Raw genomic sequence first — 22737 nt, 5'->3', positions numbered from 1 at the left:
TTGGTAAACATGAATCTCCGGAAGTGGTTGGATTCCAGTTCCCATCAGCCAGTCTGGGCAATGCTTGGAGATGATGAGAACTGTAGTCCATCCACATTTGGAAGATACCAGGTTCCTTCTTCTCCTGCTCCCACCCAGTAATTGATGCTGAATTCACTGGGATCCATTTTGGGTGGTTTCACTCTTTGGATGGTAATATAAATCAACTTGGTGATCTTCAGTGCTGTTGAAGGGGAGCGAATGAAACTTTGACCAACGATGTGTAATGCACACACAAGTGAGATTGTTGGGTAAATATTGACCTGGCAAACCAAAAGTGGAGATAAGTGTGACATATTGCTGAAGGGAGGAACTGACTGAGGGAAGATAAGGCACGAGGCCGATAGAACACAGTCTCCCTGCTGGGGATCAGGGAATGTGAAAGCAGCAAGAGAATGTTACTGTGAAATGTACAATCACAGCTTGCCTTTATGGGTCCTTTGCTTGGATGAAGATCCCGTTCAAATGGTTGCCAACAAACACAAAGCTTTACAGCAGGGGGTGGGGAACACTTTTCAGCCCAAGGGCTGCACTCCCTCATGGGCCCTCACAGGGACCGCAGGCCAATGGTGGGCGGGGCCAAATGTAAAAGTGGGTGGAGCATCAGTTGTGTGACTCCTCACCTTTGCACAGTAGGCGACATTCCAGCCATGCAAAAGTTCAAACACTTACACTCCAGGCATGCAGGATGATAATAATTTATTTGTACCCCGCCCATCTGACTGGGTTGCCCCAGCCACTCTTGGTGGCTTCCAGAATATATAAAGACATAGTAAAACATTAAACCTTAAGAAGCTTCCCTATACAGGGCTGCCTTCAGATGTCCCCTTCAGGAGACATTGTCCTAGTTCAGTGACGCATTTGCAGTCATGCAAGTGCAGTTTAGGAGGCTGTGGAGCAGGACCTGTGAGGGCGTGATTCTGAAGGGAATCCTGAGGGCCTGATAAGCTTGATGAGCTGCATTTGGCCTCCCCCCCCCCTTGCAGAACAGCATAAGTGAAAAATGACAATATCCCTGCTCTTGACAATAAAAAAAAAAGTGGGCCTGGGATGGATGTGAGTCAATGCGATTCCACAAAAGCTGATTTGGCATTTCTGGCTGTCCTGTGCTCATTTGTGTGCACTGCTTTTATGGGCTACTTCCACTTCCATGTGCCAGACCTTCAAACTAGGGTTTTGAAACAGCTGACATTTCACAGGATAAGACTTCAAGTCCCTCCTCTCAATAGCTAGTCAGTCATCCACTGTCAAGAAAAATCTGTGTCAAATTGAGGAAGCATCTGTGGCTGAGGCTGAGCGGATTGGCAGGGGTGATATTCATGGGAGAGGCAAGGGCAAAAGGATACTGGCCCAAAGGTTTCGTTGAATCACCATTTATTGCAGAGAACAAATCTGTAGAAGCCCTTTTTGGAAATGGTCATGTCTCTGGGTAGAAGGATTCTCTGATAGAGGACAGTGCGCGGGGAGCATTATCCATCGTGTTGCTAGGGCAAGCTGAATGTTTTGCACATTTGTATCTTAAAAAATAGTAACAATCGGAATCCACACTGTTGCCTGGACCTTTCAGCAAGAAATTGCCCTTCCACATCCACCAGCCCTCCTGGCAGCTGTTTTCCTGCCCCACAGGTGCTGGGTGGGGCTGTTTTTGTCACAGAAGCGTTTTTGTTGAAAGGAAAGGCAGCCTTTGAGACACAGAATGGGCAGCGCTGTTCGAGGTCACTTACAAGTCTGCCGTGCCTCCGGGCAGTAGCATCATCACAACAAAGGAAAGCAATTGTTTCATGTCCCTATGCAAATGGTTGATCTTTTGGTCATTTATTTTAGCTCCCTGTCTGCTCAGAAGCCACATCAGGAGAGGAGGGAAAGGACAGCTCCTCCAAGCAGCTTTCTGAGCCTTGCAGGGCTTAAAAGAATGGTGCCACAAGTGAGCAAACTGAAAACATTGCTTTCAGTAGGACTGAATGGAAGGCCCCCTCCTCAGTGTCATGATCTACCAGAAGCACAAGCCTCTCCTCCCACCTCCGTGGTGGGTCTATGATCCTCTGAATGACTGCTGCTTTTAGAAATAGTTCAGCGTGCCTATGATATCTTGGGCCAAAGGCTCTGGGGGACTGAACTGTTTGATAAAATAGTCAGGGCTGTCATGAATGACATGAGTGCAGTCCCACTTATAGCATTTGGCGCTGAGCAAAAATGTATCTGTTTGCCCAGGCCCTTTCCAGGTCATAAGATTTTATTCTGTTGGATGATCCATAGCCGACCCTGCCGTTCTAACAGTTCTCCAGGCTCCTTGTTATCTTAGTTGCCTTCATTAACCTTTTGGGCCAGAGGGCACTTTCGGAAACTTTAAGAAATGGTCATAGGTGGTACAAAATACCCATTTCACCAGAGAAAAAAACTAGTGGTGCTCAGAACCTCCTGTTTCCTCCAAACAGAGAAAACACTTCTACACACTCCCAAATGAATAAAACAGACACAATCAGACAAGCCCCCCACTACCACCAAAAAACAAAAAGGGGGGAAAGCAAGTAAAAAAAATGAACACTTAGTTTGGTTTGGTTTTGAATGGTGGTCACCAGGGGTAGGGTGTCTGAGGCCCCTTCGGAGCCCCTTTGTTGTATGATGACTTTTGATTGTTTGAACTTCTTTTTATAGTAGCTAGTCTTTTATAGTGGTGTACTGAACCCCACCCTGGAATCTATTAATTAAGGGCGGGGCAGAAGCCTCCTAAATAATTGAAATTAATGTAAATATTCTGCTTGAATGGATACAGAAGATGTAGCAAAGCCTCTGAGTGCCCTTGGGACTGAAGGGGTGGAGTGGGGTGGGGGCACAACTCCTTCTTTGCCCCTCCAGCTGCAATAGAAACCGCCTTTCTGAAGCTTCTTGTTTGCTCAGGGGAAACACCCCCCCCTTGGCACCAGCCACCCCTTTAAATTCTGCCACCCGCTTCCAAGCGGCAGCCGCTTTCCAGTTTTCTCCAGGACTTAAATGTCACACACACACACACACACAGTTGCAAACCCCCCCCCCCCTTGTATCTGTGTGGCGTCAAAGGCAGCTGCTTGTCATTCCAGGCATAATTGCTCTGGCTCCCTTTCTATCTTTAGGAAAGCTATGCAGTGAAACAGGAACTACCACGGGACAAGAGGAAATTAACTCTGGCTTTGCTGAGGAAAACCCCAAACAACAACAAAAACCAGTGGCCACCGGGGAGGGAGGTGTCCCCTAGTCTGTCTCTAAAAGGCATTAGCAGGCTGCACTTTCCACACACTCACTTTCTCAGTCAGAGGGCACATATCTGTTGTTGCTTGGAGCCGGTGCTTGAAGTGAACACAGCAGGTGGGAGGGGTGTGGGCAGATGACATGGCAGGCCACTTTGGGAGTGTGTGTGTGCATTACAGCTGCTATCATGGACTGGCTGGGTGCAGAGGAGCAATGGGAGGCACCAGCTGGGGAACTCCCAAGGGAAGAAGGCCCAGGGAGGGGTGGTGGGATGACAGTGCGTGATCAGAGGGAGAAGAGGGAGCAGACTGGGAGGAGGTGGTGTCAGAAGCTGGAGAGGTAACATGGTTTAGTGAACAGGAAGAGGCTGTGGCAGAGGGCAGTCCAGAATCAGAGGCAGAAGTGGAGGGTAGGGGGGGGGTCAAGAGGCAGAGATGAAGCAGGCTGCTGAAGAAGCCACGGGGGTCTCCCCTTCCTGCTGAGACCAGCTCCTCGTCCCCCTAGTCTTCTAGAGCCCTAAAAGGTATGAAGAGGGAGGAGCAAAGAGAGATATGACAAAAGAGTCTCCAATTGCTTGGGAAGGACCCAAAGGATGCGTAGACTTGGGCAACTGCACCATAGCAGCAAGTTCTATCAGGACGAATTGCTGTGCTCACTAAGCCTGGCCTCCTGAGTCGAACTCATTTCCTTGAATAAAGAGTTAACCTCATTGATGCTGTGTGATTTATTGCTGACCTGCTCCTGACACCTTGCTCCTGACAGCTGCAGTGACAAGCTCGTGTCCTCCAACAGCCCTCATTGACCAGGGAATGCTCAGGAAGGCAGGGCCCCACTCTGTTCCTTTTAGGAATACCTTAGGCTGGGCTGGTTTTCCTTACACCAGAGCTTTCCACAACCTCATGTGCAGGAGGCTGAGATGAGCATTTTTCCAGTTTGTAATAGTAGAAAGACTGGGAATAAAGGTGTGACCTGGTGTATTCTTGTTTTGAGTGATTTTTTCCTGTATCTGTTTGCTGATAGTCTGGAGTTCTTCCCTCCTTATTCGTAAAAGTGTTGTTTAGAGTATAGGATGTTAATCATTGTTTTATTGATTTCTAGAGAGTCAATTTCCCTTCTTTTTTGTTCATGAGTTTAAGGAGTTTTTTGGCTCCTGTTTGTTCATAGTGTATAGAGGGTCATAATTAATTGTTCTAATTTACCAATTTTTGAGGAGGTTTGTTCTTTAAGGGATGCTGTCTCCTTGATGAAGGCTCCTCTGGTGACTGCTTTCATTGTGTCCCAGAGGAGGGGGGTTGTTATGTTGCCCACATCATTGTCCTTAAAGTAGTTTTGGAGAGTTTTCAAGAGACACTTTCTAGCTAGTTGGTTGTGATTAGGATGGGACTGAAGGACCATGATGGGGTAGTTTCTGTTTCCTCTCCTATTTTGAGGGTAACCTCTACTGGGGCATGGTCTGTGATTTTAATGTTACTAATGTTTGCTGTTTCTACCAGGGGGATCAGGCCTTGTGTGAGCAGAATACTGTCCAGTCTGGATATTGTGCTGCGGCATCTAGACTGGGATGTGTGGCTGGTGTCTCCTGGGCTCTTTTCTTCCCAGACACCATAAAGGCCTCCATTTCTTAGCATTTTCAGTAGTTTGTGAGAGTCACTAGTTGTCCCTCTGAGGAAGGTTGCCCAGGGGGTTGTAGGATGCATGTCTTCAGGGAGGTGCCTCTTGTATTTAGGGTGAGGTCACCTCCCAGGGTTGCTTTCCCTTTGGAGAAGGAAAGGAGATTGTTTAGTGTCTTCTTGTTTGGAGCATATATGAAGCCAATTGTCAATTTAGTTTGCCATCTAGGATCCCTTTGGCGAAAACGAATCTGCCTCTTTTGTCTTTTTGCACCGTTGTGGCTTTAAAATGTAGGTCTCTACTGAGTACTATGGCTACTCCGTGGGCCTTTCCTGAGCCAGGTACCACCCATTGTTGACTGAAGCGGGGTTCGCTCAGGAGTTTGCTTCCTTTGGGCGGGTTGTGTATTTCCTGTAGGAAGGCAATGTGTGTTTTCATGGTGTTTATGTACGAGGTGATATGTTTTCTTTTGATAGGGTTTCCCAACCCCCTCACATTTAGTGTAATTGCTTCTAAGCTAGCCATCTTACTTATCTACCTTATAGGATGATTCCCTGCCAACTCGTCTGGGTTGCCCTGTGTCTCTCACCTTGTATTGTCTATCAAACCCAGTGTGTTGTGCTGACATATAATGTGGTGGGTTGGGGAAGGGGGGGGGGGTTAGAGTTAGAGATGGGCTGAAGATTGGGGGAGTAGGTTATAGAGGGTCACCTACATGTAGTTATATAGGTGTTTGTTTTGAGTAGCTTGGACCATTTGGCTCCCAGCCAGTTGGTCCTGTGTCTCAGCTGGCAGGGAGGTCCTTTTTTGAGAACAGGCTGTCTCCCCTTTCACTTGCGATAGGGGTCGGTCAGTGAGACGGTGTCAAGCGCCTTTGTGGCACTTGTGTGTTGGATACAAGGTTTACAAACAACATTGTCAGTATCATTAATAGCATTGTTGGTTTGTTGAGGTATTAGATAGGGATGTGAGTATTGGTATGCTCTGGCACCACCATTATGTTAGTTATCTGTCGGATTTTAGCCTGTTTGCTAGTTGTTGTATTGGGGTGGGGGCTGTTTTTTTAGTTCATGGGTAGGCAAACTAAGGCCCAGGGGCCGGATCCAGCCCAATCGCCTTCTAAATCCAACCCGCGGATGGTCTGGGAATCAGCGTGTTTTTACATGAGTTTCTCAGGGAAATTGCGGAAGCGGATGTTGCAGTCTTCTAGGCCTGGTAGTTTAATTCTCACTTCCATGCTTTCTCTTTCTTGGCGGTTGTCCGTATCAGCTAATTTATTTTTCAGACATGTGTTTTCCTCTCAGAGTTGCTCTATTTGTTTTAGTTGCATCTGGTTTTCTTTTTCTAGAGTGAAGATGGTGCCAGTGAGGATTTCCACTTTGGAGGTCAGGTCGCTGATTATGGTCTTCAGGGGAGTCACTGTTTTCTTCAGTAGTTCTGCTATTCTCAGTTCCATTTCCCTCAGGTCCCTTTTTGTTGTTGGGCAGTTGTCATCATGGGAGATGTTGCGATCTCTTTGTTGTTCGCCATCTCCTTGGTTGGTACCATCTCAATTGTCTTGGTGGCCTAGTCTGTGTATTTTTGAAGTGGGGGGATGTTGTGGTTCGGTGTTTTGGTGTGGTGGTTCTTGGGTGTTGTGGAATTATAGAGTTGTACAGACATTGTTGATTGATGGCTTTCTTCAGAGCGTTGGGGTTAGGTGGCCATTTTTGTTGTATCTGGGCTGTGACTTAAGGACTTCTCTTGGGTCAACGTAGTTGTCTCAGCTCTGCCGTATTAGTCCCTTCTCATGCTAAGTAGCCATAATATGCATTTATTAGGTTTGGCTGCTAATATCCCACAATGTTCACATGCTCAGCATTTCTGCTTCCTAAAGTCCAGATGAAGAGGGCAGCTGAAGCCACTTCTGAAAGCCACTCCCTTCCTCCCACCCTTGATTGTGGATCAGTCTGCTTCTGCTCATGTTGTGTTTTTCTACAGACTTGCAATTTTTGCCTCAGTTAGATGGAGAAAGTGCACTCTGTCCAGGCAGCCAGTTTATGGAGGTGGGCCTATTGCTTTCAGAGTAAGCATTACACAGAGCCTGCTCTCTCTTCTTCCCCAAACCTTTCCATGCTGCTCCAGTCCTGGACCTGCATATATTGGACGCTTCACCCTCCATTTCTACTTCCTCAGCCACCTTGAGTGTCCAAACTGCCTGCTTGCATCTGTTTGGTCTTGTCCCAGTTAGAGTTCAGCCAGTAGCCTAGTTTGACTGTGCTGTGTCTCCAGGACTAGGAGGGAAAACAGTGAAGACGAGCAGGGCAGTTTTCTAGTGTGTGAGTGAGTAACTAGAATATTTATTTGCTTGCCCCTTGAGCATTTTGCTGAGATCACCAGTGAAAGATCACCAGCAAGAAATAAAGATTACACTGCAGATGGTGAGTGCCTGGTAGTTGCCTTTTTAGATCACTAAATGGAGGTTGGTGAGCCCACCCCACCCCCCAGCTTGTGGTGGAGCAGCTGAACATGCCCTTTGTCCATTTATCTTCAAGCGAAGAGGGAGGAGGGCCCATGAGAGGAGTGTAAGAAAATTCCCAACTTCCTGTCCTGCGCATCATATTTTATCAGCTTCCAAGCTGAGAATAATTTGACAAGTTGTTTAAGGATTGACCTACAAATGCACACACTCCCTCCTTCCCTCTCGTCTCCTCACTTTGAGCAGCTGCTTCTGAAAGTCGTTAAACCAGGATGCTGTTTGGTGTCAGGGGAATCTTCCAGGCAGCTCTAGTCCTTCCTCTGTCCTGCTATGATTTGGGGGCTTGAGCAAAGGTGAGGCGGAGCAGGACCAAAGCAGGACCACGTACAACAGGGATGATGCTGTCATCTTCTTAGGCACTGTTTGTTGATCCTGCGCATGCCAAAGAAATAAGCATGTTCTCTGAGAGAAGCCCAGCAAATCACCTGAGCTGAGTATGTGGGTGTCTCAAACTTTCTCCCACAGGATAGAGATGAACTTACTGTGGGTGCAGAAATGCAAGGATGGACTTCTAGATATTGTTGGACTTCAATTCCCATCATTCCTGACCATTGACTGCTTGTTAGCTGGGGCTGATGGGAGTTGGAGTCCAACAATTACATTTGAACAGGACCTTTCACAGGAATAATTCAAAAAGCAACCATGTACAAGGTAAATAGTCCGCAGGAAAAGGACTGAATGCCTTCCTTTACTTGTAGAAGTCTGTTAAACTATAAAATAGCTTAATCTTCATCCTCACACATCCACACAAACATTACTTGTTTATGATTTATTGTTAACGTGTTTCTTTTTATGATTCATATATTCCAATAAATTCCAAGATGAAAAACTAGAAAAGTTGTACATGCATACACACACATATATATATATATAAAAATGGACAGAAATAAAAAGTGATAATAAAGTTATCTACACTGATGCAAAATGTCAAATTAATGCTGATTTACACTCAAATGCAAAAGGAAATGCAATTAATTAATTAAACACATAAAAAATGATAGCAGAGACTTAGTCCCCATCAGCACTATACCGTATTTTTCGCTCTATAGGATGCACTTTTTACCCTTTAAGGGGAAATGTGTGTGCGTCCTATGGAGTGAATGCAGGCTCCTTGGCTTCAGTGATAGCAACGCGAAGCTTCCGAAGCGCAGAGGGAGCGCTCCCTCCGCGCTCCGGAGGCTACGCGTTGCTTTCGCTGAAGCCTGGAGAGTGAGAGGGGTCGGTGCGCACCAACCCCTCTCGCTGTCCAGGCTTCAGGGATAGCCACCTGACGCCTTTGGGGCGCAGCGCAAGTTCCCGCTGCGCTCCGAAGGCTTGCGGATAGCCATCTGAAGCCTGGAGAGCGAGAGGGGTCGGTGCACACCAATCCCTCTTGCTCTCCAGGCTTCGCTTCGCTGGAGAGGCGCTGCACAGTTTTTCCTCTCTGCGCAGCGCCCCTTCAGCGAAGCGGGAGGAGAAATGGAAGGGGCTCCATTTCTCCTGCCGCTTCGCTGAAGGGGTGCTGAGCGGAGAGGGGGAGAATTCCCCCCCCCCCGTTCTCCCCCTCCTATGGTCCGGTGCGTCCTATGGTTTGGTGCGTCCTATAGAGCGAAAAATACGGTACATTTAAAGCAGTATCATGCCACTTTGAACAGTTATGGCTTCTCCCAAAGAACTGTGGTTTGCTAAGGGTGCTGAGAGTTGTTAAGGAGACCTCTGTTTGCTTTGCAGAGCTACAGTTCTCAAAATGGTTTAACAACCAGTCTCTCTTCCCCAGGAACTCTCAGAATTGTATATCCTAACTGCTCTTAGCACCCTTAACAAACTACAGTTCCCAGGAATCTCTGTGGGAAGCCGCAAGTGTTTAAAGTCGTATGATACTACATTAAATCCATAGTGCAGCTGCGGCCTTGACATTTTACAAGGCTCCTCGCAGTGGGTATAGATGAATGTTTTTCTGAGTCCTGTTACACTTGGAGGCAGGACTGTGCAGCTGCACTAGCTAGACTGAGAAGTTGTGGTCTGCCCCAGAAGAGTCTCGTGAGGGATCATAGCTGAGTGGGGATTTGAACATGCGCTTCCCATACCGGAGTCCAACATTTCAGCTGCTGCACAAACAAATGTGGGGATCAAATTCCTGTCTCATCCTTAAACAAAATTGAAGATACAGAAGGGAACCGAATTGCTGCAAGTTCCAAAGTCCTATGGAAGCACCTGATCAAACACAGAAATTCTTGGAACCGTCTGTTGCAGTTGTAATATTACCATACTAATACCTCTCAAGCTATTCTGGCTTAATCCATATTCTGAGGAATAGGCTAAGCCAGGTGTGTTGGTTTCAGGTGGAGCTGCTCTGCCACATTCTCCAGCCAGCTGGGAGATGTGGGCGATGCTTTGAAGCTGTGCCCCTAGTTGACAATTTGGCATCAAATGACGACTTCAGATTCACACCAAACATCAAGACTACCTCAATCTTAAAAACAAATCTTATATTTTGTTTCCCACAACACTTTTCCATGCTGGGAAGCTAAAGAAGAACTTCATTGTCTCCAAGAAGAACAGTACAGCACTGAAAACCCAACTACACCCAGACACACTTAGGTCCACTGCCACCTAGTGCCTAAACCATATGATGACATTATCCACATAATCTGAATTGATGTAAGGAAACTTCATGTGTTCCTAAAGCTGGAGAATGGAGGTACCCAGGGAAGAACCTCAGTGGAAGATTTTTGCATTTGGAGACATTTGTATGGGATCAGACAATTCTTTAAATACCCAGATCCCAAGATGTATAAGCAGATCGCTCGCCTGGTCCATAATCCCCCAGCGTTCAATGAAATGGTCTGGAATGACACTGCAGATTATAACCCATCTTTGTGCGTAGATCAGGCTAGCAATCACAGAACTAAAATTAGTGGTTGAGGGTCCGTACCGCAATCCTAAGGCATTCCAGGCCATGTGAAGGTCAAGTGTGAGCCTTATCTCTGGATTTCTGGGCTTTTATGGACGTGTGAGAGACTTTAGACCTGACTTTGGCTGTGGTCTCTCTGTTAATTATATAATACTCTTAGTATTACATTGGGAAATATGGCATTTAATTGCAGGATATGCCACATAATGTATGCCCTCTGCATACATATACTGTAATTACTATACTTGTAATGTGTTTAATGACAGAGGGAAAGTTTATAGCTCAGAGCTTCTGCTGTGTAAACAAAACCCTGTAATTTTAATCAGTCTGGAATTCTGAATGGGATTCTGTTGAGAGGTGCCCTAGGGAGGCTTTTCTGCATCCTGAATGGTACAGCCCCTGCTGGCACTAGGTGACAGGAGGAGGACAAAAAAAAAAACCATTCCCTGAACTTGGAGAAAGCTCTCCTCAGGCTGCTTCAACCTCTTGATGAGCAGATTTTCTACCTGCAGATCTGAATATGTGGATTATTCCAAACAACATGTAGAATGTCTGCCTGTGAGTCGAGTTACGGATGCAAAAGGAGGAAACCCTTCATATTTTGCTGCATCCATTCACCTGAAACTGTCGCAGAATTGCTTCTGTGGTGCAATGTCACAGGATTGTTGTGAGAATTTTTTTTAAAAGGGAAAAAAGGTAGGGCGAAGATCCACACATACTACTGTGAACTGTCGGAAGCAAAGATGGGATATAAATGCATAATAAATAAATAACAATCAATCAAGTTATATCTTTCTTCAAATTCTTTCTCCAAGCTGGCCTCTTCCCAGTAGTTGAGTGGTAAATTATTGTCGTGACAGCCCCACCCCCACCCCTATCCTGGTACTTACACCCACAGTGTCCCATTATGCAGGAAGCTGTGTTGACCCGTCCCCTAACTTTCTCTAGGTCAAGTATCTTCCACCTTTTTTTCAGAGCCAGGACCTGCTTTTGACCCAAACATGCATTTTAATGTATTTTTAATCTTTGTTGGAAGCTGCCCAGAGTGGCTGGGGAAACCCAGCCAGATTGGCGGGGTACAAATAAATTATTATTATTATTATTAGGGGGACCCATTTCGTAATCTTTTACCACATATTAATGTGATAGTAATGCTCCTGTTGTATAGGGACACGGGTGGCGTTAGGGACGCGGGTGGCGCTGTGGGTAAAAGCCTCAGCGCCTAGGGCTTGCCGATCGAAAGGTCGGCAGTTCGAATCCCCATGGCGGGGTGCGCTCTTGTCGCTCGGTCCCAGCGCCTGCCAACCTAGCAGTTCGAAAGCACCTCCGGGTGCAAGTAGATAAATAGGGACCGCTTACTAGCGGGAAGGTAAACGGCGTTTCCGTGTGCTGCGCTGGCTCGCCAGATGCAGCTTGTCACACTGGCCACGTGACCCGGAAGTGTCTGCGGACAGCGCTGGCTCCCGGCCTATAGAGTGAGATGAGCGCACAACCCTAGAGTCTGGCAAGACTGGCCCGTACGGGCAGGGGTGCCTTTACTTTAATGCTCCTGTTGCGACTCACCTTGCACCAGGCCACAACCTACTTGTGGGTCCCCACACCCACCACCAGTTGAAGGCCAGTGCGTCGGCTCATAAACAGTAGTAAAGCAGTAGTAAAACTTGGAAGCCTCCTTATTTCCTTCTCAGAGCAGGTGGAGCTCATTGACTGCCCTGCTGCTGCTCCTCCGGCACACAGTGCCATGGCTCCCTCACAGAGCTGCCCTGTCCTGAATTCTCCCTCCATGGTACCTGCTACACCTTTCACAAAGCCTTTGGCTTCAAACCCGTGTCCCCAACCTCAAGTGAGACAAAATCTAAGGACACATATCTCCGCTGCATCTTTGCTCCATTTAAGTTTTCTTCCCCACTGCGAACATGTAGATTGTAAGATCATCTGGGCCCCTCTGTTTTGCTTATGTTACTCTCCAATGAAACATTCAATGTGTTTTGTGCTGTATAAATGCAAAATAATAATCGGCCTTCCCCAAACTGGGTCTGATGGGAGGTGTAGTCCAAAACATTTGGAGGGCACCAGTTTTGGGAAAGTCTGCTGTAAAGCATCATGTGAATTAGGTCTCTTTTTCTCACCTGTCTTGGGTTTATTGCCTGGAAATCGTGAGAAGGCTTAGTACAGCAGTCATTTCTCTCTCCCCTCCAACACCTGCTCTGCATTCAAATCATACCTTGTGTTGAGCGTACAAGAGGAAGACAGGAAGCGGCAAAGTGATCTCATCCACACTGTACTTTATGTGTAATTCTCTGCTTCCTTCCTCTGCTAACTAATTACTTCATATCTGGATCTGGGGGGGGGGGGGCTTCCATCACACTAAAATACTAGAGGATGCAGCACTTTTTCTGAGCTATGGAGGAAATACTAAAATTGGTGGTTGAAGAATAACCTTGAAATGCAGCAGCTGCGGTCAGGTCAGGCCAGCTGACATTTAAGAATAGTCTCATTGTAAAAGTTTGTAGAGTGCTAAAACATTTAAATAAAGGCATTTGACTGGGGGTGGGTGGGATAATCCTGTAACTTTTAAGGTTTTTTAAAAAATGTGTTTGTAGACTTCATAACTCTGCAATCAGTAAAAAATAATAATAATGTATTAGGAGGTCTCCCCCTCCCACCATATCAGGATTTCATAAAGATTTTTCATTTGTGAAGGTTTTATAAATTTCTATGTAGTGTAATAAATAACATAATAGCAAAAACTAGCCAGAATTGCATGAGTTTGACCAAACTGCGGGAGGCAGTGGAAGACAGGAGGGCCTGGTGTGCTCTGGTCCAGGGGGTCACGAAGAGTCGGACATGACTAAATGACTAAACAACAACAACAAGCCAGAATTGCATAGCAAATCTGGACAGTTTACAAGGTAGTACTTTAAAAGCCTGGGAGATTTATTTAAAAATAAATAAATAAATAAATAAGTTTGCCTGGCGCCAAAAGGGTACATTAACCCAAGGCTAACTTCTCTGAGCCCTGAAACTCTGAGCTAAGAAAACCCTTTTATGCTCAGATTTCTTTTTTTAGACAAACCAAATAAGCATTATTCGAAAGCAGACTCAAAGCTTTAAATCTTTTTCTGGTGCTTTGTTTTGGGTGCTCTGCCTCCAAGCTCAGAGGCAGTGATGCTTGAATACCAGTTGCTGGAAACCACAGGAGGGGAGAGGGCTCTTGTGCTCAGGTCCTGCTTCCGGGTTTCCCACTGGGACATCTGGTTGGCTGCTGTGAGAACGGGATGCTGAACTAGTTGGGCCATTGCCTCATCCAGCAAGGCTCTTCTTACATTCTTATGTCTAGTTATCTCCCACTTGCACTACTGCAATGCGCTCTACGTGGGGCTACCTTTGAAGGTGACCCGGAAAACTAATCCAGAATGCGGCAGCTAGACTGGTGACTGGGAGCGGCCGCCAAGACCACATTGGCTCCCAGTACATTTCCGAGCACAATTCAAACTGTTGGTGCTGACCTTTAAAGCCCTAAACGGCCTCGGCCCTGTATACCTGAAGGAGCGCCTCCACCTCCATTGTTCTGTCCGGACACTGAGGTCTAGCGCTGAGGGCCTTCTAGCGGTGCCCTCACTGTGAGAAGCCAAGTTACAGGGAACCAGGCAGAGGGCCTTCTCAGTAGTGGCACCCCCTCCTACCAGATGTGGAACGCCCTCCTACCAGATGTCAAAGAGAAGAACAACTACCAGACTTTTAGAAGACATCTGAAGGCAGCTCTCTTTAGGGAAGCTTTTAATGTTTAACAGACTATTGTATTTTAATACAGTGGTACCTCAGGTTACATATGCTTCAAGTTACATACACGTCAGGTTACAGACTCCGCTAACCCAGAAATAGTGCTTCAGGTTAAGAAGTTTGCTTCAGGATGAGAACAGAAATCAGGTTCTGGCGGCGCGGCAGCAGCAGGAGGCCCCATTAGCTAAAGTGGTGCTTCAGGTTAAGAACAGTTTCAGGTTACTGTATTTTTTGCTCTATAAGACTCACTTTTTCCCTCCTAAAAAGTAAGGGGAAATGTGTGTGCGTCTTATGGAGCGAATGCAGGCTGCACAGCTATCCCAGAAGCCAGAACAGCAAAAGGGATTGCTTTCACTGCGCAGCGATCCCTCTTGCTGTTCTGGCTTCTGAGATTCAGAATATTTTTTTTTCTTGTTTTCCTCCTCCAAAAACTAGGTGCGTCTTGTGGTCTGGTGCGTCTTATAGAGCGAAAAATACGGTAAGTACGGACCTCCGGAACGAATTAAGTACTTAACCTGAGGTACCACTGTACTTTGTTGGAAGCTGCCCAGAGTGGGTGGGGTATAAATAATAAATTATTATTATTATTATTAGGGTTCTGTTGACATTTTAATGCATTTTAGCATATTAGTTTGGCATCCAACTATCTTCGTTGTGTCTGTAGCCAGAAGTGGGGCTACTCCAGGAATTTGAACCCGTCTCCTGCACTGACTCCTGACTTCCCAAAGGATCGCCAGTTTCCCTGGTGTGGGAGAATCGCCTTCAGCTCCTCTTTCTTCTTTGCAGCGGCCAGTTTGCTATTGTGAAGAAATGCCGGGAGAAGGTCACGGGGGTGGAATACGCCGCCAAATTTATCAAGAAACGACAGAGCCGTGCCAGCCGCCGTGGAGTCCGGCGAGAGGAGATCGAAAGGGAGGTCAACATTCTGCAGCAGATCCTTCACGCCAATATAATCAAGCTGCATGACGTGTATGAGAACAAGACTGATGTGGTCCTTATCCTCGAGCTGTGAGTAGGAGAGGCTGCGTATGTGCTGAAATGCACAGGAAAGCACTTTTAAAACAAATGAATAGATAAAAGTTTCTAGTTCTTAAGATAAGCTAGAATATGCACAAGCAATATCTGTTGAAATATCGGAAGCCCACTGGGGAGCTGAATAAAGTATTGTGGGTTTCACCATGAAGAGTAAAACCAGACTAAATTATGCTTAATAAGAGAGAGAATATATGCAAATTATTTGAATAATTGCAAAGCAATACAGTCAGCTCCGTCTATTCCTTTGTTTGTGTGCAAAATTTGAGCCCATCAAGTGCAGAATTCCAGGCCCTCTAGCCCTTAAAACCACAATTGGGATTGGACACTTCTGTTCTTGTTTTCCCCCCAGCAGTCTAATATTCTTGGGATTTTCCGTAGAAAACTGTGTTGGTGCTGAGGGCCACCTTGTGGAGAACTTGTGTGCAACATGTTAGCTGTCCCTCAGACTTTCAAGGTTCAGTGACCAGCTTTGGTGGCACGTTGGATTTTGAATAAGTGCAAAGGCAAAGTTCATATATATCGGTGTTGGTGTGTGAATGAGTCTCATACACACCCCATTCCTGGCTCATTGTTCAGGGCAGTAAACTGCTTCGTTATATGCATTCAACTTATATCCAGGTTCCTGGACCACAGGGGCTATAAAATCAGTTTGTTCATCTATCTTAAACCAATAACTGAGCTGCAATAGGAAATACTTGCAGCATAAGACATAAATCAAATTGGATTTTAAGAAAGTTAGATCCTTAAAGGAACAAACTTATAATTGGCAAGGTGCCAATTTAGGGTGGAGGGGCAGCAATGTTGATAGCATGTTCAGGTCCATCCCAGTTGTCCTTTCTGTGCAGTAATTGGTTTGAGGGTTTTATTATGCTGCTGATGCCATTGACCGTTCATTTCCATAAAGGTCCCATATGGGATAGAAGGTGAGGATTATAAATTATCTTTAAAATAAATTCATAAGTGATATGCATATGTAGTATATCAAAATATATTTAACTATGGGACAAAGCAAAAAATAATAAATAAAAAGAGTGTTGTAAATCTTCCCCCTAGCCTTATCCACAAAGGGGAGCTTTTGGCTTCCCAGGGTTGCATCCAGACTGTCAGTAATTTGTAAGAGGGATTCAAGAGCCTACCAGAATGTTAGGATTGTACATTTAAAGCAGATTAAAATGCAGGATTGCCCCAGGGCAGGGGTCTGCAACCCACAGCTCCGGAGCCGCATGTGGCTCTTTTACACCTTTGCCGCGGCTCCGGGGCAGATACTAGCAAGGGGAGGAGGCGCATTGTGCGCCCCGACACTCCCCACTGTGGCGGGCACTGTACTGGCTGTGACGTCGCATGGGGGCGGTGCGTGCGTTACTCACGCACCGTCCCAATGTCACCTTCCCACCCGACCGCTACATTGTAAGGGACATGTACGCTGGTCACTGCATTGAAAGGGGACATGTACGCTGGTCACTGTTTTGAAGGGGAGTGAAGAACACACACACAAAAAAAGGTAACTTGTTAATTTAACATTTATTTCTATGAGGAGGAGTAATTCTGAGGGGTCAAACAAAGAAATAATAAAAAAGTGACAAAAAAGTTATTTTTATAATGACGAGTTTTGCGGCTCCCAGTTTTTCCCCCCTTCGGAAACGGGTCTAAGTGGCTCTTTTTGTCTTAAAGGTTGCAGACCCCTGCCCTAGGGCAACAATTTATTTTTTTTATGGACTTTTTGCAGTTTGGAAAGTGATGGGCAAATGCATTTAAAAATGTGGGGTGAATGAATGATTAACCAGATTATTTATAAACAGCAAGTAAATCAGGAAGAATGCAGGATTAGTGCTCATTATCATATAATCACTTCTTAAACAAATTGGAACAAATGCTCAATAAAGACCAGAGACTTTGCAAAATAAAAACAAAAATTGGACACGGTCTAACCACCTCATAAGCTTTGTGCAAAGAATTCAGGATGAATGCTCTATTCAACAAACAGCAGCAGTAATTTGTTAGAAACATCCATTAGACTAATCCAGGGAACCGGAAGCAAAATAGTACGATGAATCTGCATCCTTTTGCTGTTAATGCAGCTATCACGATACTTTCTTGTTGGCTTTGTAGTGTGTCTGGAGGAGAACTTTTTGATTTCCTGGCCCAGAAGGAGTCGCTGAGTGAAGAGGAAGCCACACAGTTCATTAAGCAGATCCTAGATGGTGTCAGCTACTTACACGACAAGAAAATAGCCCATTTTGATTTAAAGGTAAGCAGGGAAGTCAGGCAGAAGGGGCTTGGCAGCCACTGATGCCAACTCTAGGGGAGCCTGGGGGATTGGGCACCCACAAATTTTTTGTTGTGGGTGCTGGACCATAGGGCCTTGGCAGGACTTCCAGGGTTCCCATTCACCTCTGCAACACATGTGACGTAATGTGATGTCATGATGTCACAGCACACCGTGACATCATGACGTCACATTACGTCGCATGTGCCTCTGGGCATCCATAATCTGGGGTCCAAGTTGGCGACCCTGTTGGCAGCTGACTGTAGACCAGCTTTCAGCAGCCTGGTGCCCTCCATATTTTGGGGGCTACAACTCCCAGTCAGCCCTCAGCCTTTTTTAGCTTTGCTGGCTGAGACAGGTGGGAGTTGCAGTTCAAAACATTTGGAGGGCACCCGGTTGGGAAAGGCAAGGCTGGGGTGTGGTTGAAACATGCTTGGTTTTCATGGCTCCTGTGCAGTGTGGACGTGTAAGCCTTTGCAACCTTCTGGGGAAAGGGAAAGTAAGAAATTCTATAAACAAATAAACCAGAGCTCAGCTGATTTGTATACACTGGAACTGTGCTCACTGTCAAAGCAAGCACAGCCTGTAATCTAATCTCAAAATCTGAGTTCCTCCCTGCCTTTGCTGTGCTGTGAATGGTGGAAGATTCCTCTTTGGGGACTGGCCTGCCCCTTGTGTAGCAACCCTCCACCCTGTAAACTGAACTAGGAAAAGAACAAAGGTAGCGAATGTGATTTGCTTCTGTCTGACCTCTGGCATTTTCCTCACCTGAACCTTGCAGTGCCTTTGCATTTCAGGAAGAGAAAAGTCAGGTTAAATGGCAGGGAGGGAGGGAATCTTGATTGCATCTCTCAGAGTAAGAAGTAAGAAGGGGCGGGTGAATAGGGTAACTCTGCATGTGCGCGTACACAATGCTCCACTGCAGTTTCCACCACTGTGCACCCAGGTTTCCCTCTGTGATCCAGTATCTCTGACTGAGCATGTAGAATCTTTTCACAGAGGTTCAGAGTCTGTAACTCACCTCCTCAAGAGGAGAATCAGGGGGCTTGATTTATCCAACCACTTTTATCCAGGTTAAATGAGCTTTTTGTTTACAGCTTTGGACTGCGGCTCAAAGCTCTCCCCACCCTTTTCTGTTTTTAAAGGAGAAAGGAACCACCAAGACCTCCGTTAGGGAATGTAGGACTGGGAATTTTTCATGAATGAAAGTGGTGGCAGTTGTTTCAGACTGGAAAAGCAAGTGGGGTACTTGATCAAAAAGAGTGATGGGGAATGGTTTTGCACGTACTAGAAAATGAAACAAACAAACCCCCAAGTCTTAAGCATTCAAGAGTAACATGAGTAACATAACTACCAATTGGGAAAAGATCATTAAGAACATTTAGCTGCCTATTAGCCGCTGGTTGGGCTGTTTGCCCATCTACCCCAACTGGCAAGGGGTTTTCCATGCTTGTCTCAGGCAGAGAAGGGTCTTCTCCATCTCTGGGGAACCGAGCCTTTATTAACTGGAGATGCTGCCAGAGATGGAGCCTGGGACCTTCTGTATACAAAACAGGTGTCCTGTCTCTAAGCTCCTTTTATGAAACTCTGCAGCTGCCAGATTTTGTATTGCCATTGTCTTGTGCAGTTGAGGGGGAAAGTGTAAACTGAAATTACGACAGCCATCAAAATATAAATCTCTTGATATATGACGCTGGAGCTGTCATCTGAGTCCTTTACTAGAGCTGCAGACCATGACTCAGCATGAGACAGCAACATTTGCTTTGGTGCATAGAATTGCATTTTGCATCTGTTTTAGGGCAACCAGAGGCGCCCTTTTCTATCGGCCCACCTGAATCTAGGTTAGGGAAGGGCTGTAGCTTAGTGGTTTAGCATCTGTTCTGTAAGCAGATGGTCACAGGTTGAATCCCTGGCATTTCCAGGGTGGGGGTGGGTGGAGTATGTGTCTGAAAGCAATCCACGCATCAGTGTAGACAATACTGAATCTGATGGACTCCTGCTTTGACTCAGTAAGAGGCAGATTCTTATATTCCTGTTAAAAAATAGGGCTGGATGAATCCACAAAACTGACTTTATTATTTCTTTGTATGTGTGTCTTCCCTGTTATCCGATAAGCCTGAGAATATTATGCTGCTAGAAAAGAATATTCCCATCCCGCACATAAAACTGATTGATTTTGGTCTGGCTCATGAAATAGAAGATGGCGTTGAGTTTAAAAATATTTTTGGGACACCAGAATTTGTGGGTAAGTCTCAGCCATTTCACTGTTAGTTGTTGATTGTTTAATCAGTCACTCAAAGTTTATACTACAGTCACTGGCATTCCTTATGGCTGCCACTTGTTTAGATTAGCGCGACTGAAAAGTATGTGTGCTTCATGGAAACTGGCCTGTGGGGGTCCCTGCACTGGAGGGGTAGAGATGCTGTGGTCCTCCAGATGCTGGCCGACTACAGTTCCCATTCTCCCTGCTTATTGGCTCTGCTGGCTGAGGCTATCCCAAGTCCAGTAACACCTGGAAGGCCACACGTTTTCCATTCCTAGGTTAAGCTTTGCCCCCTTCACATAGATCCACCTGCAAGTCTGAAAATGTTCTCAAATGTTATGAAATGCCCGCAAGCCCTCCCATGACCTCCTTCCAAAGGAGACCAGCCTTTGGTGTGAGTTATGCCCCGGGAATTCATTGTTGTTTGTGGAGGTGGGGCATGAGCAGTGGCGCTGAGAGTGCGGGTTGGGAAGGAGGAGGGGAATTGTGTCCTGGGGGCTCCAGAGGGTGTGTGTGTGTGTGTGTGCGCGCGCGGGCGGGCCTGCCTTCTAGGTTTGTGGTTCTATACTTGCCTTTAAAATCTTTGGTGCACCCTCTTGCTCATTCTTGCTGTTCATTTCAGCACCAGAAATAGTGAACTACGAGCCTCTTGGGCTGGCTGCAGATATGTGGTAAGGATTTCCCTCTTTCCATTCCCTTCCAGTATAGCATCACTTCTTGTCTGATGGTTCGAGATAAAGGCAAGATATCATCTGCGAACATTCTTATACTGTGTTGCATATGGCTGCTTTGAACTCCAGTTATTATCGGGTAATTTCTAATTAGTTCAGCCAGTGGTTCCAAATAAAAAGGGCGAAAGTGGGCAACCTTGTTTTGTTCTCTTACAGACTGGAAATTGATTAGAATCCTCTACCACTAACTCAAATATGGGCTAAATTGCTATTATAACGCTGATCAATAATGCCTATAAACTTTGGGTGCCAAATTCTTGAAATTTTAATAATTCTTTATGAAAATCCCAATTAACTTTATCAAAAGCTTTGGTTGCGTCAAGTGAAAGAGTCACTGCTGGGGTTTTATAAGTTGGTAAATATTCAAAAGCTTCTTAACTAGTTTGGCCAAGTTCTATGGAAAAACACCAGCAATATTATATTATTGCTCTCTTATATTATTATTAAAAACAACCAAACATGGTATAAAATGTGTTTATGTGTCAAAGTTAGGTCCCACTGTGGCTTTCTTCTTCCCACTTTCCATATGCATATGCCAGTAGATTACACAATACTGGGTGTTAATTCAAATATTTCCATCTTTTTTCTTTCGCTTTGTTTCAGGAGTATAGGAGTCATCACTTACATTCTGTAAGTACTGCACTGGATTATATCTCTGTTTTTGTATTGCTTTTATGCCCTGCTTTCCCTCCAGGGAGCTCAATGTGACATACATGATTCCCACCCCACCATTTTATCTGCACAAATTGGCCCCCAGCAAATTAAAGCAGAAGTCACTCCCAGTTCCTGGATTTGTTGCAGAGAACGCTGGGTAGAACTCGGTCAATTTTACCCTTGATAAAGAGCAGTCCCTCCCTGGAATCACCCCTTCTCCTCCACCCCAAGATCATATTCCAGAGCAGACCATTGGCAGGGATTCCATGGGGCAAGGGGAAGCCAGCCACACCCACCCCTGTTTTTAGCCCAGCACCTCTCTAGTCCCCAGTTCAGAATCTGCTTGAGCCACAGCTGCCTGCTTGCCACCTCTGGGCATGCAGGTAGCTTTCTCCAAATTCCAGTTCCACCATGCAGTTGCCAAGGCTGCTTGCTAGGTGGCAGTGCAGTGTCTTCCTATGCTGAGCTCTGTGCCCCCCCCCAAACCAGCACTAGGTTCTTGTGTGCTTTGAACACTTTGATGCAAACTGTTGTTACCCTTGTCCTTGGGCTGGAAGTTGAATTTGTGCAAAGTCACTGTGGGGGAGTCTGCAGAATGCAAACAAAGAGAGTCTGTGTCCATGGAATGCTCCTCAGTCTCAATGAAGTTGTGTGTCCCCAGTGTCTAGTCTTTTCCTGGGTGTTCTTTTCCTATCATCTCCCAAATCCCCCCCTCCCACAAAAAACCTTGCTCAAATGGAACTAGCGTTGGGTAGTGGTAAGAAAGTCCTCAGCTCAAATCTTGCCTCTGCCACGAAGCCCTGAGACCTTAGGCGAGCCATGTGTCTGTCTCTCTGCCTCCTTCCCCAACAGCTGCAATATGCAGATACCAAGACTGGCCTACCCTACAAAGCAAATTACATAATCAGAAAAACAAAAGTGATGCACGAAAGCAACTGCAGTAAAACAGCACATAAAGAAGAAGAATTATGAGAGCATCATCCACACCAGTTTATTATGGACAACTGACCAGAAATAAGACCAACTTTATATACCATAAAGTTTTCCAAAATCTCAAATGCAGGACAGTTTTTTTAAGTGTAACAACAGCTCAGTTCTATGCAAAATAGTGAATAACTTCAGGTATGCCCCTGGAAATAATGCATTGCAATGCAGAAAGTAAAATAATTACACCGACCAGCACAAAAATCATTCCAAATTATTGAGAATGTTTTCAAAGCTCTGTATTGATGCAGCGTGAGAATATGACTCAGTGGGGAAGGGTTAAGCATCCCCCCCCCATTAGTAATGAGTTGGTCTCCCTGGTTCCAGATGAAGCCTCTGCCCACTCCTCCACATTGACCTCCTTTCCTGTAACAGGGACATGATTCCTACATTCTGGTCAGGAGATGCTGCCACAAACATGTTAGGATGTAGGAAGCAGCCTTATACTGAGCCAACCCACTGGTTTCTCCCAGTGTTGTCTACACTGACCGGCAGCAGCTCTCCAGGGTTTCAGGCAGGGGATGTTCCCATACCTACCTGGAGATGTTGTGGGGCCTGAACCTGAGACCTTCTGCATGCAAAACAGATGCTCCACCTCTGAGCTAAGGTCTGTCCCTATAAATAGCATTTAAGCTGCACAGCCTAAATATGGAAGGTGACTGTTACAGACCTGGAAGTGGGAGACTGTTTCAGCCCTTGGGACAGGAGCAGCATTTCCCTGTCTCTTGATTTCGC

General features: G+C 45.9%; 1 protein-coding gene and 1 long non-coding RNA gene across 4 annotated transcripts in view; one reads left to right on the top strand and one right to left on the bottom strand.

Moving 5' to 3' along the window:
- The window catches only part of LOC310664289, a 258524-nt gene that overhangs the window by 29957 nt on the left and 205830 nt on the right, over positions 1 to 22737 (bottom strand). The gene's annotated exons all lie outside the window — the stretch shown is intronic.
- DAPK2 (death associated protein kinase 2) overlaps positions 1 to 22737 on the top strand; it is a 63143-nt gene that overhangs the window by 25253 nt on the left and 15153 nt on the right. For all 3 annotated transcript variants that reach the window (XR_014504826.1, XM_083413120.1, XM_083413119.1), the window contains 5 exons: positions 14856 to 15077; positions 17214 to 17352; positions 19486 to 19615; positions 20256 to 20304; positions 20968 to 20994. Coding sequence is in view for 2 of the 3 variants with exons in the window: in XM_083413120.1 (XP_083269246.1) it covers positions 14856 to 15077; positions 17214 to 17352; positions 19486 to 19615; positions 20256 to 20304; positions 20968 to 20994 (567 nt within the window). In the remaining variant the exon portion in view is untranslated. The remainder of the gene's footprint in view (positions 1 to 14855; positions 15078 to 17213; positions 17353 to 19485; positions 19616 to 20255; positions 20305 to 20967; positions 20995 to 22737) is intronic.

This window comes from Podarcis tiliguerta (genome assembly GCF_965153285.1).
Source record: "Podarcis tiliguerta genome assembly, chromosome: 14".
Taxonomy (NCBI): domain Eukaryota; kingdom Metazoa; phylum Chordata; class Lepidosauria; order Squamata; family Lacertidae; genus Podarcis; species Podarcis tiliguerta.
The sequence above is the reverse complement of the archived record's forward strand: the minus strand, read 5'-3'. Positions and strand labels throughout refer to the sequence as shown.